This window comes from Emydura macquarii, unplaced genomic scaffold, assembly GCF_026122565.2.
Source record: "Emydura macquarii macquarii isolate MOO-44397 ecotype Brisbane River unplaced genomic scaffold, CSIRO-AGI_Emac_v2 contig_705, whole genome shotgun sequence".
Classification (NCBI taxonomy): Eukaryota; Metazoa; Chordata; order Testudines; family Chelidae; genus Emydura; species Emydura macquarii.
Window position 1 is genome coordinate 10,760,101 of NW_027130842.1, and position 18,929 is coordinate 10,779,029.

The window sequence follows — 18,929 nt, forward strand, 5'->3', positions numbered from 1 at the left end:
AGATCTAGCAAGCACAAATAAGACCAGCTTCTGTGCCACTGAAAAAACTCATAAGAATTGCCAGTGAATGAATCCCAGCATTCAATTAAAATAAACACACTGAAGACCAATGCACAGTTGATCAGTGAAATTCATATCTTTGAAAAGTTAGTAGCTAGGAAAGGGAGACTTGTTCTTGAGTTAATTCAAATAAGAGGCAGAAGTGACATGCAATTAAAAAAATGACTTTATTCAGAATCATGTTGTGCTTATGTTTAAGAAAGTTTAAAAAAACAGCACTAAGTGCACTTGACCACTACCTTTCATTACTTTTGAAGCTGTTTTAAGACAGGTTTCCCATGGGAAGTTTGGTTGGGAAGACTTAGCATGATCCAAATTCAACAATCCACTTTTCATATTTCTCAATGTCCGCAGCCGATACTGATTTAGAAACCTTTTTTAAAGCCATTTCAAAATCCTCCATAGTTGTAGGCATGTGCATTTCATCTCTGGAAAGATTTCTGATTTCTTCTGGTGTCAAGCCTTCAATACGCCTTCTCATAGCCATCAGTGATGCATCTCTAAGATAAGTAGGAAACAACTCATTGATATGGAAATTTAGTTGCTTAAGTCTCCAAAGTAAGGGTTTAAAAATTCTCACCACATTCCAAGTGGGAGAACCAAAAATTAACTTTCATGATAAATTCTGTTCTTAGTACTAATGTCCCTGATTACTGTGCTATCCAAGTTTGGGTAAGAAATGTGAAAGATGTGGCTTTCCAGTTTTATGATATAGTTTGGCTTTGTTAAACTGTTCTGACCATCTCTAGAATCTACATGGGTTGGAGCAGTTTAAGATCAGGCACCACAGAGATAGTCCTGAGTTCATAGATATTACTTTTATCATAGTCAGGAAAGTCTGCTCAGTTTTGATTAAGTAACAAAGCCTGGAAGATTCATCATTTGCAGATGCATAACAAAACTTTGTAGAGTTTTGTTCCTTAAATTTGATAATTCCACTTGCTCTGCACAACTCCCTCTTGCATCATTCTAAAGCAGCCAGTCAGAACTGAAATTCCAAACAGGACATGAAATGGATCCTTCTCCTTGAATATTCTTGTATCCTTAGGACTAATTCAGTGGACCAGGACACTAAACATTCAAAGCTGATGCAGTTAATATTTCTGTGCACTTTGCCGTTGTACTGAGCAGGACCTATACATATATCCCTATTCTATGACGAGTACACTTATCCACCACTACTACAGTTGGACTTGTATGGGTAGGCACCCGTGTTAGTCCCACACCGTTTTTGGTTTTGACTGTGCTATTGGACAGTGCTATTTCACTATATCCCAATCATCACAAATGAATGGAATATATACATTTTAAGGGAAGGGTTTTGAAAAAGCAGTTTACTAAAGAAGGTCTATAGTATCTCCAGCCTGCACATTAGGGAGTGGATGAAAACCTATTAATCCATATGCACCTTAAATTGCTGAGTGCAATAAGTGTTTATAAAAACTGTCCCTATAAATCTTTTGCTGCTGCATTAAATTATTCTATTTCAATTTCCTGTGCTAAGCAAGCAAAGTAACATCTACACACATACTTAGTGAGGGGTTGGACAAATGTCTGAAAAGTCTTCTGCTTTCAGCTTGCACTGACTGAAGTCATTTATTGAAAACAAGTTATGAAAACAAATTTTTATCCAAAAAGAAAAGTTCATGCACTGTAATAACTAAGTAACAAAAACAGTTTCATTGTCCTTCAGCTACTGTTTCATCTTTTTCACTAGCAAATGTGAAGGATAGACCAGGCCACAGGGGGGAATGTGCTGATAAAATCATATTGCTAGATAGAAGCTAACAGACCCAGAGCAGCAGTTAAAGCCATCATCAGGAGATGGCCCAAGTGAATAGTGTAAAAATTTTATTTCAAAGCTCCCAAGGACTTGAACTAAGCTACCTAATTTTTTCTTCTATATTCATCCCCAGGTAAAGAGTATACATTACTCAACACCATAAAAATTAATAGGGTGGAACTTGAGTGTCAAAACAGACAGCTAGATGCTCATCAGAACTCCTCTTCCTCCTGCATACCCCACTCCCCACAAAAGTTGTACACTTCCTTCTGCTCTCCCAGTACTAGATGTTGAAAGTTAGTTTTCCCACTGTGACAATAAAACTGATACTAGTTGAATTAACTGGATTGTGTAGTAAATCTAGTGTCAACCAGCAGAAGAGGATATTTTAAGACACTAGAAATTTTAAAAGAAAATTTAGTAGCGTAGTTATATCCAGCCTTCTACAAACATTTTGGCTAAGTGCTCCTGTGCTTCCCTCATTCATATAAATTGAGTTGAAATAAAAGCCATTAGTTACACATACACACAACAAGGAAGGAGGTACTTACATCTAACACTATTTGCCTCAACTCACTCTATAGTGGTCAAATATTTAGAGGAGGCTTTTCTCCATTTGCTGCTTTTTCACCATCCACTCCTTTGGTCTCCTCTATAGTATCAGGTTACTTATTACTTGTTTTGATAACACACCAAAGCTGCCCTCACATTGGGGAAGTCCTCATCATAGTAGGTGTTGCATAAAGTGGAGGACAGTTCTTGCCCTGGAGAACTTTCTTTCAGTTCAAGCAGACAATGTGAAGGCTACTCAGAATCAGGTCAGTTTACATTAAGACTACATTAAAACTTCATGGCAAAGTTTGTATTTTTTGAGTACTGTTAATTTTATGTCTACCATTAACTTTTCTCACATATGCTAAGGGTCAACTGTTACTCAACCACTGACTCCATGTTTCACCATGGAGTGACAAGATTGGGATTTCATCTCAACATTCTTTAAATGGTTGAAGTTGTTTTTTTGAGCAAAATCAGAGTTCTTAATTTCTTCCACCTACTGGCTTCCATTCTCATCTTTCAGTACTGTCACTTCTCTTCCATGTCTGCTCTACCCACAGCACCTCCAAGTTATCCACATAGACTGCTGCCCTAAGTCCATCTCTGCCAAAATAATCAAGTCTCTCAGTGATGAATATGGCAAAAACCAACACTACTTTGAGGGCCTTCTCTATTACTTCCCCGAAATCCTAGTTTTCCAGTTGTACTTACCAAAGTTAGTTTTGGAGACAGTACAGAGGCTGACTGGTACAACCAGCAACAGATTCAAAGATTAAACTTTTACTGATTGGTTGAAGGGTAGTGACATCTGATGCGGATATCATTACAGAAACATGGAATATTTCAAGATTATTATATTGACATAATGGACGCTATGGAATAGTGGATTGTTCAACATTGTTGTGTTAACTTTGTAAAAGTTTATGTATCTTTATAGGTTGGCTAGTGATTGTAGTCCTGGCTAAATGGGCAACAAAAAATGTTTCCTGCAGGAACTAATGAGAGTCATTAATGCAAATCTCCCCTACTAAAACAAAGCAGGTAACAAGTCTAAGTTTTGCCCTGTGGAGAACAGTACAGAGACTAGTATGACCTGGTTCAAAGGCCTTGAGAAGACAACTTGAGGTCAGAAGTGTTGTTTTATACACTTTAATGAGACAGTCAGACATCATCTGAAAATTAACAGGCATGAGACTATGTCCAACACAATCAGTTTCTACAGGATGACCTGAAGTGTTTTAGATCTAGCAAGGCCTCCAAATAGAAGATGTGTGACCACATGGTAAGCTAGGCATGCGTATAAGCTGCTTATTGTTTAAGACAAGTTCTCTCAAGTACTTTTTATTCTGAATAAATAGTACTTTTCTCTATGAAAGTTGGCTGGTCACTGGATAACCATGTCATTGTCTCAGAGAACAGAACTTTAAGGTACTGAACTGAAGTCAAATCTGAAGGGGGTATAGTCCAAGACTTTGGTTGGGAGGTAAAGAATTGCCCCCCAGAACATAGACAGGAAGAGGCCTGAGACCTCAGCAGCATGCCCTCAAGGAGGCAACAGCTGTAGTTTAGTTAACTCTGGAACTGTGACAATATCTTTATATACAGCACAATTATTGCAGCAGATTGCACTCACTAAAAACTATTTGAAAACAAATCAAACCTTATCCAAATCTCTTTACTTCTGTTTCAACCAAGTAAATATACCATAGGACAATAAAACTAGTTTAGAGTATAAATACTGAGCCCAAAAACCAAGTCTCCATTCTCAACTAGAAATTTGAGAAACATTTTTCATTTGCTATAGCCAATACTCCCTCTATTTAACAATGGATCAACTCATGTTAACTTGTCTATTGATAAATAAAGGACTAGCTTGTTTTCCATAATTGTTGCCACATTTGCTGACCGAATAATCTGGTGTTTAGGACTAATTCTAATGAATTTAGAATTAATGTTTGTACAATGCTTTGAAAATGTAGTTATATAAAAGTAAGTACTATGCAAGACGAAGGCTTCATCTGCAGTGATGCCTTAGTTCTAATACACTGATTGATTTATCAGAGTTTTCTTGCACAGAGTATTGTAACTAGTGACAGAGTATGCATACAAAACAAATTCCCTCCATGAAAGTGTTACCGACCTACTGCCTTCTAAATAAGGTTTGTCAGTACTTAGTACTCAGTATTGTAGCACCCATTATTTCAAAACTTTAGAATCACCAATAACATCAAGACCTGTGGTGAAGAAGCACAACTGAAGACTTATTCAAAATAAATATTTAACTGCAAAAAAAAAAAAAAAAAAAAATGCACGAATTGGAAAACCCAATAGACTATTTGTATAAATGTTTATTTGCTCTATTTGTATTATCCCAGTGCCTAGTACAAAAATTCTTTTAGATCATGTCTGACAGCCAATGCAAAATCATCCTATGGTGATGTACCCACGAAGAAAGGGAACCTGTGCAAATTGTGGTCCAAAGTGGCTGACATGCACTAGCCTCCTCCCGATACCTGATGAGATGCTTGCAATCTTAGTTCAGTGCAAGTTAGCTCCTGTACCACCCTGCCACCTGTGAGGGTATAACTCATGTTGCCTTTTGTTGCCCTAATCCCTGAGGGAGATGCATACATGGGATGATTCCACAGACTGCTGCAAATTAAAAATTTAGTTTCTAGTCCCTTGAGATGCTTCCTATAGAAGGGTTATGGTCTAAATGAACTACTGTAAAATTTCAAATATAGAATAGCTTCATCAAAATAGGAAAAAAATTGATATGCACTAACATAACATATGGAAGTAAAACATGGGATAGAAGAGCAGCATTCACTTATTTTGCTGTAAATAAGATACAAAGACCCTACATTTCAGTCACCAAATTAGGTTCACTACTTGATATGATTAAGGCTGACCTGTTCTTAAATAAGTGATTCAACAAGAAACACTGTTTTAAAGTAAAAACAAGAAGAGTCCTGTAGCACCATAAAGATTAACAAATTTCTGCAGCCATAAGCTTTCGTGGTCTGCAACCCACTTCTTCAGTAAAGTAACCATTTGTCTTTATAAGGTTGCAATTTTGACATACCTGCATACATTGGTAATGTCTGCACCAGAATAACCTTCCATTTTTTCAGCTATATTTGTAAGGTCAACATCATCAGCTAGTTCCAACTCTCGCAGGCTTATTCGTAAGAGTTCCTCCCTGCCTTTTGCTAAACAAAAGTTAAAAAATTGACTTAGAATCAGGGTTAGAAGGGACTGCAAGGGTCATCTAGACTAACCACCTGCCAAGATGCAGGATGTGTGTCTAAACCGGTGTTTCTTAAAAGTGGCCACCAGGGGGTTTTCCTGCAGCCACGACAGCCTCCTGGGCAGAGAGAACAGAAGGGACAAAGCAGCAGCCCCTCCTTGCAGCACCCAGAGGCTCCAGGGGAGAGCTTCAGCCCCTTCTCCTTTGGTTCAGCTGCAGGCTTAACCTCATCAGCCTTGGGGCTCTGGGCGTCAGCCCCCTGGGGTGGTGGGGCTCCCGCCTCCCCCTTCCTGCTCTGGGCTTCAGCAGGGCCTGCCTTACCGAATGCTGTGGTCAAGAGGCAAGGAGCAGGGTGAGCCTGGGGTGCGAGGCTGTGGAAGGGAGCTTAAGGTAATGGGGGGAAGCAGCAGGGGTCGGGGAGGCAGCAGAGGGCAGGGGCACCAAAATACATCTGTACATTTTTATTATTGAGTCTGCAAAAAAAGCCCTACATATAAATAAAATTACAATGACTTGGACATGTGTGTGTGTGTATTTATTTGTTTTTCCTAAAGTTAATTCAATATTTTAGGAAAATTTGTCCAACAAGAGTTGGTGGCCACACTTTGAGGCCACCAAAAACTTTGGTGTGAGAATCCCTGGTCTAAACCATCCAAGACAGATGCTAGCCAGCCTCCTTTTGAAAACCTCTAAGGAGGTTGTGGGAAGCTCCTTCACTAGACTTAAACGATTGCTGCTGGGCACTCAGCATTTCTGAACAAGTCAGGCCACTTTTTAGGAGTGTTAATTCTGCATTGCTACCCCACTCCCGTCTCCCCACTTCTCCATTCTAGGTTAATCTTTGTATAATGCTTTGTCTGTGGTGTTATGGAACCTGATGCTCTCTCCATCACTTGGCAGTTATCTTGCATATCCAGACTATGAATGCATTCAAACAAAAAATACACCCAAGGGAAAGTGCCTTCAAAGTTTAAAAGTCTCTTGGGAGCCCAGATGTCCGATGCAATACAGTAAAATACTACTAAAGTCACAAGATTTATCACAAAATTAAAGGAGCAGTAAGCAGTTTTTGGGTTTTTTTTTTTTTTTTTTTTTAAATTTAAGGAAATCTTTATACCTGATGGTAATGGAATGTAAATTCTCTTTTCTAGTCGTCGTCTTAGGGCCTCATCAATATCCCAAGGAAAATTAGTAGCAGCAAGTACCATAACCATTTTGGAAGGATCATCATTTTCAGCAGCTCCTCCAACACCTGGGGTAGGAAGAGAAATAGTTAAATCTATTCAGCTAATGTGGGAAGATCCGAAGTAGATACAGCTCAGAGCATTCATGGTTCTGTAATATTAAAGTGCTAGTTTAATTTTAGTTCTCTCTGGCATTTTGTGATTAAGAACAGCAAATTCCAGGTTAGAGAACTGAGGTGAACAGTAATGTAAGTTTCACAAGATGGGCAAATCCTTCTGAATCAACATACAGATAATTCTGCAATAACTTCTTGCATTTCTGCCTTTATCAGAGGGTATAAATGTGAAAACCCAGAATGGAACTAAAAAAGGGGCACTCAAAAATTTCATTAACAGCCATGCCAAAAAGTGGAATAGCTCCTTTCAAAATAAGATTAAAAGTGCCCTCTTCCCCTCCAATTCGTAGGCCTGATACTGCAATATCTTACTCAGGTGAGTAATTCTTATTAAAACAAGCAGTCCCAGTCAAGTCATCATTCTAACCAGGTGGATTAGGTCCATGGACTAAACTCTTTTGAACAGAGAGGAAGTATTATGTAAAGCACTTGTAAATTAGTGGCATTATCGAAATAACTTTTACTAAAAAAACAGCCAGGATGTATTTTACTAGAACTGTCAGGCCCTACATGTTACCAGTATGTTTATTTGTAATTAATTCTAATGACAAAAACTACAGATTTTGCTTGTAATAGCGTGATAGACCCTGGAATACCCACTGTACTGTTTTCCCTAATATTAAAGCATATCAAGACACCATTTATGAATATGCCAAAATCCCCTGGCTAAAAAGAGCTATTGAAAAAATTAATTACTGATGCAAAATATCTGAGTTGCAAGGAAAGTGTCAAGGGCTCTGACCTTATTCCTATTTAAGTCGACAGAGAAACTCCCATTGACTTAAATGGGTGCAGGATCAGAACGCTTGAATTAAAAAAAGATTTTGACTCCTGGAATCCTAAAATTATTCTGCAGATTAGCAAAGGATTTGAAGGTTTCTTTAACTGCATATTCAGTAATGTTTAGCAAAAAAGCTGAAATTAAAATTAGCTAATTTTCTGCATAAATACAACTGGTATGGGTTTTTCCTATAGAGTAAGAATTGCTTGAATTAATTGTAGAAAGTAACTGAAGTATGCAGTTTTTATTAAAATGCTGTTTAAAAAACAGTATCATAATGTGAATCCTTTTTGACAAATCGCTGGGCAGTGATGTTAACTACCATTTGAAGTTTAAATTGGCACAGGTGACAGTTATTCAAATCATTTGTATAAAAGCAAAGTCTGGCACACTGATTGAAGGATCTCTTTGAAGACTTTCTGCTACTAGAGCTATATTTGATTGCTTTACTTTATTGGACTACCAAGGGGGAGAGGTTGGATGTAGGATGGGAAAAAATCACTTGTGAGAAGTGTAGGGTTACATAGGATAAGAGTCATGGCTGTATGGGGGAGTTCAATGATTCTAGATCTTTGAAAAAACTCAGTTATTCTGAAGTTACAGTACGAAATTGTGATTCAGATACAAAAGACTGTGGGAGTAGAGAAGAATGCTCAGTATATTTGTAGTGTCTTGTGAGTTTGAGTAATATCTGTGTGTTTATCATTTTAATCTGCCATTTTAAAAACAGCCAATTAAGTTCTTGTGCCTAAAGAATGAAATTCAAACTCTTTATTTTTCCCCGTAACTAGAACCATCACCAATGATTAAATTCATTTACCATCCATCTGAACCAGTAGTTCTGCTTTCACTCGTCGACTGGCTTCATGCTCCTCTGAGGTTCCTCTGCGACTACAGATAGAGTCTATCTCATCAATAAATATAGTAGTTGGTGCATAAAATCGAGCCTAGAGAAATCAGAAACTGAAATTGCATCAGTTTATCTTAAACTTTATTTAACTTATTTCTTTGGAATTGTGGCAACTCCTAGAGCTGTGCTATCTTGGTTTGGTGATTCAACACAATAGCAGTAAATAGCCAACATCTCTTCTCCCTCACCTCCACCCTTTCAAATATACATACCATGAGCAATTATGCTTTCAGTCACAATGATATAAAAGCAGAATACTGCCATACAAAAGTGCAATAACTTGTAGGGTATTACATGCCAGTTATTTAACAGCCCACAGCAACACTGTGCAATAATTTACAGTAGAAATGACTGTCACATCCAGCTCAAACTAAATGTGCACCCCAGAATATAACTGAAATAGACAGAGTAATTAACAAAGGTAGTATCTGACCAGGGCACTAAAGTTAACACCTGTACATGTTACAGGTGTTACAGGATCTTTAACAAAACCGAGGTCAAATCTCATTAAAAGTCAGCACTAAAATGATGCTGGGATAATCAGTTCAATACTACTACAAGGGGCAAGTGTCACCGACTGACTTATCCACATCAACTCCTGTAGTATGTTTCCAAGAAGGATGGCAACCACATGCTAATCTTAGCCAGCCCCTGAGATTTGATAAAAAAGTCAGAGAAACGTACCCACGAAATTCAAATATATTGTCCCACAGCAATTATAACACACTGCCTTGTGCACACATTTTCTGTTGCTGTATGGGTGTTAATTTTAATGCCTTTATCCATGTACAATGTGGTCCAACTTCAATCAATTAAAACCTGAAGTTCCCATGGCAGTGTGATGTGATTTGTAGAATTGAGAGAATAACCACATTGTGGCAAGACTATGCACCCCAGAATGCACTGCATTTGAACTTGGCGATATGGGAAAGCCTTTACTTAGTCCATCGTTCAAGTGTCACATGCTCTGCAGACTACTGAGCCTTAGTCACATGATATGATTTGAACTGAAAATTGAAATTTCTTATGCTCTTCCACTACATGGCAACACTGCACATTTTATATAGTGGATGACTATGTTACCATACCTAATTATTTAATTGGGACCTAATCTTGCAGAGCAAGATTTTGAATTTTAGCGTTATTTCCATCTGGGTTGCAAAGTCTATTTGTAGAAAGCACAGACCCAATAGGGTCTCAGAAAGAAAATGTTTAATTTAATGCATCATATCATTAGTAGGTATGAGTAAACCTAGTTTAAAGAAATCTGGAGCTTCAGGGCATTTCTACTAGGGAAGTTTCACCTATTATATGTTTGTATAACTAGTGATTTAGCTATAGTGATAATTATACTAATCTCCCTGTGTAGACATTTATTCTGGAATAAGAATGGCTTTTTTCAGTGTAGTTTAAACTATTTTCAAACAGACATAAGCTAAACCAGAAAAAAAGCTCTCATACCAGAAGTAGCGTGTCCACATGGGGAATATCGTGGTACAACTGTAATGGTTTAAATTCACATCTTACTGTATACAAGTATATCTTTCCCATGTGCCTAAAGTCTTGTCTACATCACAGTATGTCAAACCCCTCCTCCCACCACTGAGCTATTGTTTCAAGCGGTTTGTTGACCCAAGCAGACATCACTACATTGGTTACACTATTCATGGTTTTTCTTAAAACCATGAGGAATAGCAACCTTTTATTAAAATGAAAGTGGAGACTCTGATGCAGTCACATGAATCCAGTAACTGTAGCCATAAACATGGCCTGTAGTGCTTATGCTTTAATTCAGCCTTAGGTATGAGTACATATGCTAAGTAGAAAGCTGGACCCTCAATTTTTACAAGGATTTCCTATAAATAATATTTGCATGCATATATTTACACGCACGCACGCACGCACGCACGCACACACGCACACACGCACACACGCACACACACAGAGGATCTTAAGCTGCAATATAACTATTAAGGCTTTAGCTTGGAGACAAACTGCCACTGCATCTTGCCTAGGTTTCATTACTCTAAAAGGAATAGTGGGCTGTAACTCTGTTCCCAGAGTTGTTAGTCACCATTTCAAACAGCAGGCGGACAAGTTTCTCAGATTCTCCTCTGTATTTTGATGTAAGTGTTGATGAAGAGATGTTGAAAAATGTTGTTTTGCATTCAGTAGCTACAGCTTTTGCAAGGAGAGTCTTTCCAGTACCAGGTGGACCGACCATCAGCACACCCTATTTAAAAAGACAACCCAAAGTGATGTAACAAAATCTGTTAAAATCTGCTAGTGAAAACCCACTACAACAATCATAGCCTAAGAAACTGTTTGATAAATTCAGTGTTAGAATATTTATTACAAACTTTTGCTTAATTATATTTCCTAACCTGGAAGAGGGAGTGGATGAGATTTTTTTTTTTTTTTTAAAAACAACTAACAAAATCATCCAAAACACAGGACTTGGCGGTGATTTCAACTACCCAGACATCAGCTGGGAAAATAATACAGCAGGACAGAGATTATCGGACAAGTTCTTCGAATGCATTGGAGACAACTTTTTATTACAGAAAGTGGAGAAAGCAAACAGGAGAGAGGCTATTCTGGATTTGATTCCAACAAATAGGGAGGAACTAGGCAAGAATCTGAAGGTGGAAGGTAGCGTTGGTGAAAGTGATTATAAAATGACAGTTCATGATTCTAAGCAATGGTAGGAGTTAAAACAGCAGAATAAAAACAATGCACTTCAAGAAGACAAACTTTAGCAAACTCAGAAAATTGGTAGGTAAGATCCCCTGGGAAGCAAGTCCAAGGGAAAAAGAATCCAGGAGAGTTGGCAGTTCTTTTTTTTTTTAAAGAGACATTATTACGGGCACAAGAGCAAACTATCCCAATGCTTAGAAAAGATAGAAAGTGTGTAAGAGGCCCCCTGGCTTAACCAAGAGATTTTCAATTACCTGAAAAATAAAAAAAAGTCATACAAGAAGTGGAAACTAGGTCAAATTACAAAGCATGTGGATGTGTATTCTCTCACACACAGACATAGAAAGGCCAAGGCACAAAATGAGATTAAACTAGGCAGGGATATAAAGAGTAATTAAGTATTTTACAAATACATGGGAAGCCAGAGGAAAATCAAGGATAGGACAGATCCAATACTCAATGAGGAGGGAAAGACAGCAACAGAAAACGCAGCAATGGCCAAGTGTTTAAATGCCTTTTTGTTTCAGTTTTCACCAAAAAAGTTAACAGAGAACTTCAATATAAATGGGATAGAATTTGAGGCTCAAATAGGAAGAGAGCAAGTTAGATGTCTTCAAGTGATCAGGGCCTGATGAAATAGATTCTAGAGTACTTAAAGAACTAGCTGAAGAGATTTCTGAGTTGTTAGCAATTATCTTTGAGAATTCGTGGAGGATAGGAGAAATACTGCCCCACCCACCTCAGGTTTTCAGGTGGGGGAAGGCACACGCCAGGGTCTCTGGGGGTGGAGCCAGCGCTGTGTGTGAAGCCTGCTGGGAGTGGAAATCAGCACAGCTGTGGCAGATGTTGACACTGACTGACCCACAGGCTGGATGGCCCGTTGAGGTTAGTTGGGGTAGAAGTGGCACACCTCCCCCACCAATGGGCCTGGCCCAGGCCCTGCCACACGAGCCTGGCACGAGCCGCCTGGCATCAATGCTCATCCTCTCCTAATGTTCCTCTATGCCCCCATATGGGGGCACATTCCCCAGTTTGAAAACCTCTGAACTAGAGAAATGTAGCCTAGACAAATCTACAATAAGGTGGGTGCACAACTGGCTGAAAAAACATATTCTGAGTAGTTATGAATGGCTCACAATCTACCTGGAAGGCCATATCTAATGGAGTCCCATAGGGATCTGTCCTGGTTCTATTCAATATCTTCAAAAATAATTTGGATAATGGCATAGAGAGTACACTTATAAAGTTTGTGGAGGATACCAAGCTAGGAGGGTTTGCAAGCACTTTGGAGGACAGAATTAAAATTCAAAATGACCTTGACAAACTGGAGAAATGATCTGATAAATAGGATGAAATTCAATAAGACAAATGCAAAGTACTACATTTCCGAAGGAATAATCAGTTGTACAGATACAAAATGACTGCCTATGAAGCAGTAATGCAGAAAAAGATCAGAGTTATAGTGGATCACAAACTAAATATGGATCAACAATTAATACTGTTGCCAAAAAAAAAAAGGGGGGGGGGGGAGAATCGTTCTGGGATGTATTAGCAGAAGTGTTGTAACCAAGACAAGACGGAATTCTTCCATTCTACTCAGCACTGATAAGGCCTAATTTGGAGTACCATGTCCAGCTCTGAGCAGTACACTTCAGGAAAGATGTGAACAAACTGGAGAAAGTCTACAGGAGAGCAAGAAAAACGATTAAAAGTCTAGAAAACATAATTCATGAGGGAAGACTGGGAAAATGTGGATTGTTTAATCTGCAGAAAAGAATACTGACGGGGGACATAGTCTTCAAGTACATAAAAGGTTGTAATAAAGAGATTTTTCTTAACCACTGAGGACAGGACACGAAGTAATGGGCTTAAATTGCAGCAAGGAAGATTTGGGAAAGACATTAGGAAGAACTTCCTAACTGTAAGGGTAGTTAAGCACTGAAACAAATTACCTAGGGAGGTTGGGGAATCTCCATCATTGGAGGTTTTTAAAGAACGTGTTAGACAAACACGTCAGGGATGGTCTAGATAATACTTAGTCCCGCCTCAGTGCAGGGAATTGGATTAGATGACCGGCTGAGGTCCCTTCCAGTCCTAAATTTCTATGGTTCTATTCAAAACTAAAGCAATACTAACAGAATGCAGCACATGCCAGTATGTTTTAGCCTACACTAACTTCATCTGTATTCAAAAGAGACATAATTGCCTTAAAAGTATTGGATTAAGATAGGTAGATATACTATACACAGAACATTTGTGAGTTCAGGTGCTCCTTTTAGGACAGATCTCAGAATTACACTGCATGCTAAGAATCAGCAAATTTCTTACCTTCCACGGTCTTCTAATTCCTTTAAAGAATTCTGGCATCCACATTGGTAAGACTACAGCTTCCTTAAGCAATTTTTTGGCTTCAACTAAGTCAGCTATATCATCCCTGATAGAGAAAAAAGAAATTGTTTAACAGTTTGTTCAATTCAAGATGTGAACACTTTCATTACCATCTGATAGCTATTTAGTAGCCTCTATGAATGTGTTGGTCTAGCTCTGTTTCTAGGGAATGTCTGCATTGGAGTTGGAAGAGGCAATTTCCAACTCAGTACACAAACTTGCAGGGCAGCATATTAAAAACAGAAGTATAGCTGTGGCTGCCTGACCAGCAGGAAGGGCCAGAAACCTGGAGTACGATCCCATCCAAGACCATCAGTACATATTTGGGGCAATTAGCCCTTCCCGCTGCTTGTGATGCAGCAGTTACACTTCCATTTTTAGCACACTAGCTTGATCAAAGCAGCATGGATGTGTCTCCTCAAGCTAGAAATTATACTTTCCAGCTCTAATGTAGACATACTACTAGTAGGCAAGTTCTCTCACCAATACTGCCATCACTACAACTGGCACATCTGTTGGCAATTTCCAAAGAAGTGTCAAGGACTGAAAAGATATTGAAATTAAACTCCCTTCTCACTTATGCCCTCACCCTTCCTGTGCAGGTCAGGGAGGAAAAACATTGGTAAAAGGCTGTGGTACCTGTGGTAGTGGTAGCTCTCCTGCTAACTGAGGACTTTGACAGCCCAGGAAACCTAATCTTGTGGCATTTTGATGAACATATTCAAGGAAACTATGTTGCCCTTGTTGACTGGTCAAATTAAACTAGGCAGGGATATAAAGTGTAATAAGAAAGTATTTTACAAATACATGGGAAGCAAGAAGAAAACCAAGGATAGGATAGACCCATTACTCAATGAGGAGGGAAAGACAACAACAGAAAATGCAGCAATGGCCAAGTGTGGCCAAACTATGAAACTATGTTGCCATTGTTGTTTGAGACAAGGTTTCAACACTTTCTGTAAATGCGGAAAAATGATTGTCTCCCACACTGGATGTTACACTATTTTCAGCACCAATACAGATGGACACAGTGACAAATCAGTTTCCTACCATAGACCTTACAGCAGAAAAGCCTTGCCAAAAGACACTGGCAGACCCACTATAATTGTACATATACTCATGCATGAGTAACTCAGACGTTGGGCTATAGGATTGATTTGGAGAAGTTTTCCACAACGTAAGATTTCCTGTAGTTAAAAGTAGAGTGCTAGAAACATTCAAGCAAACAAATTTACTTTAATATTCAAAAAACAATGTAGCTGTAATTATCTAATGTGTCAAGAAACTTAATCCCCAAAAGACAGCCTCCACTTTATAACACAAAAAGCACAACCTGGATATAAGCTTAATTTTACTCAGACTTACCATCGAACATTGGGATTTTGAGAAATAATATCCCTTTCCAAAGCCTCTACTAAGTCTTTATCATATCCAGTACCATCAAACTTCTTTGGCTCAGATTCTGAAACATCAGATAATGACTTGTTCTGTTAAAACACAAAATTGACATGTGCATATTGCATGTGACAATATGAATTCATGAGAGGCTGTACTGCAGTATTATACATTGGCTTTTCAATGCCAATGCTGATAGCACCAGACAAAACAGAAGTTCAGATCCTATTGAGGAACTTAGACATTGTTTCAACTACATAAACAGATTACAGGCACCCAAAAATTGCATAATTCAAGATAACACGAAACCATTATAGCCTCACTTTCAAAATTTGATACATTTGAATTCATTACAAATATAAAAAATAAATAAAAGACTTAAGTATATACATGGTGAATATTTTTCCTATGTCTCCTGGTTAAAGTTAGACTATTTGAAGCGAGCAAACAAATCACAACTAACTGGCTTTAGAGGCCCAGTGTACAAGAGAAAATACCATATAATCTCCTAAAAATACTAAGCCACATTAGATACTAGTGTACAACTGACTTCCAAATCAGTGTGCACAACTGATCCTGTGTTTCCTCTAATGAAAGACATGCACTATTATGTTGTCAGAGTGGACGTTTATTAAATAGACTAGAAAAAAATCAGTTCAACTTTAAATATACTCATTATTACTTTTATTGCAGAGTGTTTCATACAGCGATATTACAGGATATGTGCACTGTCTTAATGCATGCAGATGGTGCAATTATGTGCAAGAGAGAAATTCAAGTGCAGTAAACTAATACAAGTTTTAAAATCAATGAACTCCTTAAAAACACTGTACAATTTAAATATTTCCACTGTAAATTAAAAGGAATTTTATCTTTTTTACTTAACCTTATGCAAAGGAGCAATTCATTAATAGTACTTTATAACAATTAGTATTCGATTAATGTGAATATATAAGTGTCTCACTGAAAAATGAACAAGAAGAATTTGTCCTCCTATTAGGACTTGATCCCACATCAAATGAAATCAATGGTTTTTTGCCATTGACTTCAATGGGAGCAGGACGGGGCCAGGACTGAGCAAATGGCCCTTTTCAAGGAGAAAAGTGAAGTAGTTATCACTAGTTGTAATGTATGAAGATTTATTCGTTTAATCACTTTTAGTGTCCTAAAAAGCCATACCACTAAAACAGCCATAGCCAGTCATCAAAGCTGCTTACGTCCTATATTGGTGTTTTTGGTTTTTTGCTCTCTCTAGGACTATATCCACACTAGGCTTCCTTTCCTCCACAAAAGTGCCTTCTCCAAGGTAGATCCACCAGTGGCACCAATGGCTGGAATTCTGAGGGAAAAAGGGATCCCACCCAGCTCTGAAGTCCTACATAAAGATTCTGCCTCTCTGATACTTTTGAAGTGCCTTGACTAATAACCAAATCAGTTCGATATTTTTTGTTAAGAAAAAAAACTTTTCACCATCAGCAAAGCCCACTAAAGGAATAGAGGCAACATTTTAAATAATTTATTTCCTTCCTTTCTAAAGATTCAATGTAGCATTTTACTTATTAGGGTCAATCCTGCTCTTACTAAAATCAACTCCAAGACTCACACTGAAATCCATGGGAGTAGGATTTGGTACTATCACTAGTATAATGCACTGAACCCTGCCTATCAGTTTCATTCCCAAGATAATTGTTTAATTTATAAAAATATACAATATATTGTACATGCTATTACATTTGCAGGTGTCTAATTCTAACTATGCAGTTTATATTATGCATAATATATCCGAACACTTAAGAAATTATCGAAACTGAACCCTGGATTCTATCCATCAATTTTGTGGACAGTAATAGGTTGGTTTTGATTATTTGGCAAAGACTTTGGTTTATTTTGGAAAGTTATGTCAAATTTGGATTTTACATGTTCAATGTGATCTTTTATTTCAGCCATTATCAGGTTAATCTTATGGGATACTATTCTTCTGGAAATTGTATAGTTGTGACCAATAAAGGTCCCCCGAGCTGATTGCAAGAATAGGTCAGTTCTTCTTTGATTGAATCCAGAGATACAAATCTTTTTTTAAAAACAAACTAGCAACAAAAAACAAAGCTGAGATCAGACTGACATTCTAAATGAGAAGTTAAGAGTTAATTGAATCCTGAGAAATTTTGCTTCCAGATGTTTTGAAAAATACAAGGCAACAAAACTTCACACTGTTGTTTCCAAGAGTGGTATGTAAAAAGTAACTCACTTGGATTCTCAAAATTTTAATCAGCTACTGAAATCAGGACTGAAGTAATACCATTTTGTATTTCTTGTAAACAGCTGTCTCCAGGCAGTTCCAATGAACTCATGTGTAAGATCTGAGTTACACAGCAAGAAAGACTTACAAAGAGGCAATATGGTCTAGAGGAATGTGTACAGGACTTGAGGTCAGAAACCGGCAAGTTCTATGCCCTGGCTCTGCTAATTAATGTAGTCTTCAGCCAATTACGTTGCCCTTCAGCGTTCCTCTTCATTCATTAAACACCTTACAGATAGGTTGTGAGGTTTCATGTTTGTACAATGTTTTAAATATGAGAAGCACTATACAAGTGTTAAGTTTGGTCAAAGATAACATCTTCTGCACTAGTCATTCCCCTGCCCCCCCAACATAAGGCTGCAATGAAACCACAAATCTCTAAACTTTACCACAAGTTTTACCTTTTCCTCTCTTCCTTTATTCTGCTGATCCTTCTTTTCTCGGCCACGGACTGCTTTCCCTTTATCATTAGGATTTCGAGAGGAGGGCCGGTGAGGGCCTTTTACTGCTGCACTTACACGGTTATTGTGACCTCTGCAATCATTGCACTGAGCAGACTGACGTTTTTTGGGTCCTGGTGAAGGTCTGATTGGTCATAACATATACAAAAAGTTGTAATTTAAAGTCTATGGTGAGCTTCATCAAACCTCAAAATCTTAATTATAAATTGCAGAAACCATATGCCCAAGATAAAATCTACATGTGTTAGATTAAAGTTAAAAATTACTTATTTAATTTTAAGATGCCATCAATATTACAAGTTGCCAATATAAAAGCCATCTAAGCCCAAAAAATAGGACTTTTATTTTAAAATAAAGTCACTAGATTTCATACTTTTCAAACTCATTTCACCATCTGTCTATAGCCTACTTCCATCAGAAGCTTAATACATTTATAATGTGTTAAATACAAATCTTCTTGGTGCTGTACACCACTTTGATAAATGCATTTCTAGTGCTGAGATGCACATGATCCAAGAGAAACTGAAATCCCTTTACCAGAACGTTCTTTCATCACTGGCACAGAATGAAAAGGCTTCTTATGAATGCTGGGTCATTGGTTTGTAAGAGTCAAAAAACCACTGGAGCATTTCACCCTCAACAGAAGACGACTGACACAGGCTTCGCAAGCCAAGGAGGGGAAGAAAGTTTTGGGGACTTCCAACGTTGCCCCTCTCCATTTAGGTCCTTCATCAACAACAAAAGGCTATGTCTACAACTGCAGCTTTTTTTTTTTTTAAAATGCCACAAGAACCATCAAATTCTGACTCCACAGATGAAATGTTAGTGCACTAATCTACAACATTTCCTAGAAGCAAAATATTAAGAAAGCTTGTTACTGATAAAAGGTAAGGTTTCTTAATACAAAGTTGCCATACCAGGATCCAAGTCTCATATCAAGCCTCCAGAAAAGCAACAACTCCACCAAGGTTGTTTTCTAACCCTGCCCAC

The 18,929-nt window shown here is 38.0% G+C and overlaps 1 protein-coding gene across 2 annotated transcripts in view; it reads right to left on the reverse strand.

Annotated features, from left to right (window-relative positions):
• Nucleotides 1-208: 208 nt before the first annotated feature.
• KATNA1 (katanin catalytic subunit A1) overlaps nt 209-18,929 on the reverse strand; it is a 36,203-nt gene continuing 17,482 nt past the window's right edge. For both annotated transcript variants that reach the window (XM_067542385.1, XM_067542384.1), the window contains exons 4-11: nt 17,880-18,063; nt 15,150-15,271; nt 13,725-13,830; nt 10,774-10,932; nt 8,610-8,736; nt 6,766-6,900; nt 5,484-5,610; nt 209-560 (exon numbers count right to left, since the gene is read on the reverse strand). In XM_067542385.1, coding sequence (XP_067398486.1) covers nt 362-560; nt 5,484-5,610; nt 6,766-6,900; nt 8,610-8,736; nt 10,774-10,932; nt 13,725-13,830; nt 15,150-15,271; nt 17,880-18,063 — 1,159 coding nt within the window. In that variant the 3' untranslated portion in view covers nt 209-361. The remainder of the gene's footprint in view (nt 561-5,483; nt 5,611-6,765; nt 6,901-8,609; nt 8,737-10,773; nt 10,933-13,724; nt 13,831-15,149; nt 15,272-17,879; nt 18,064-18,929) is intronic.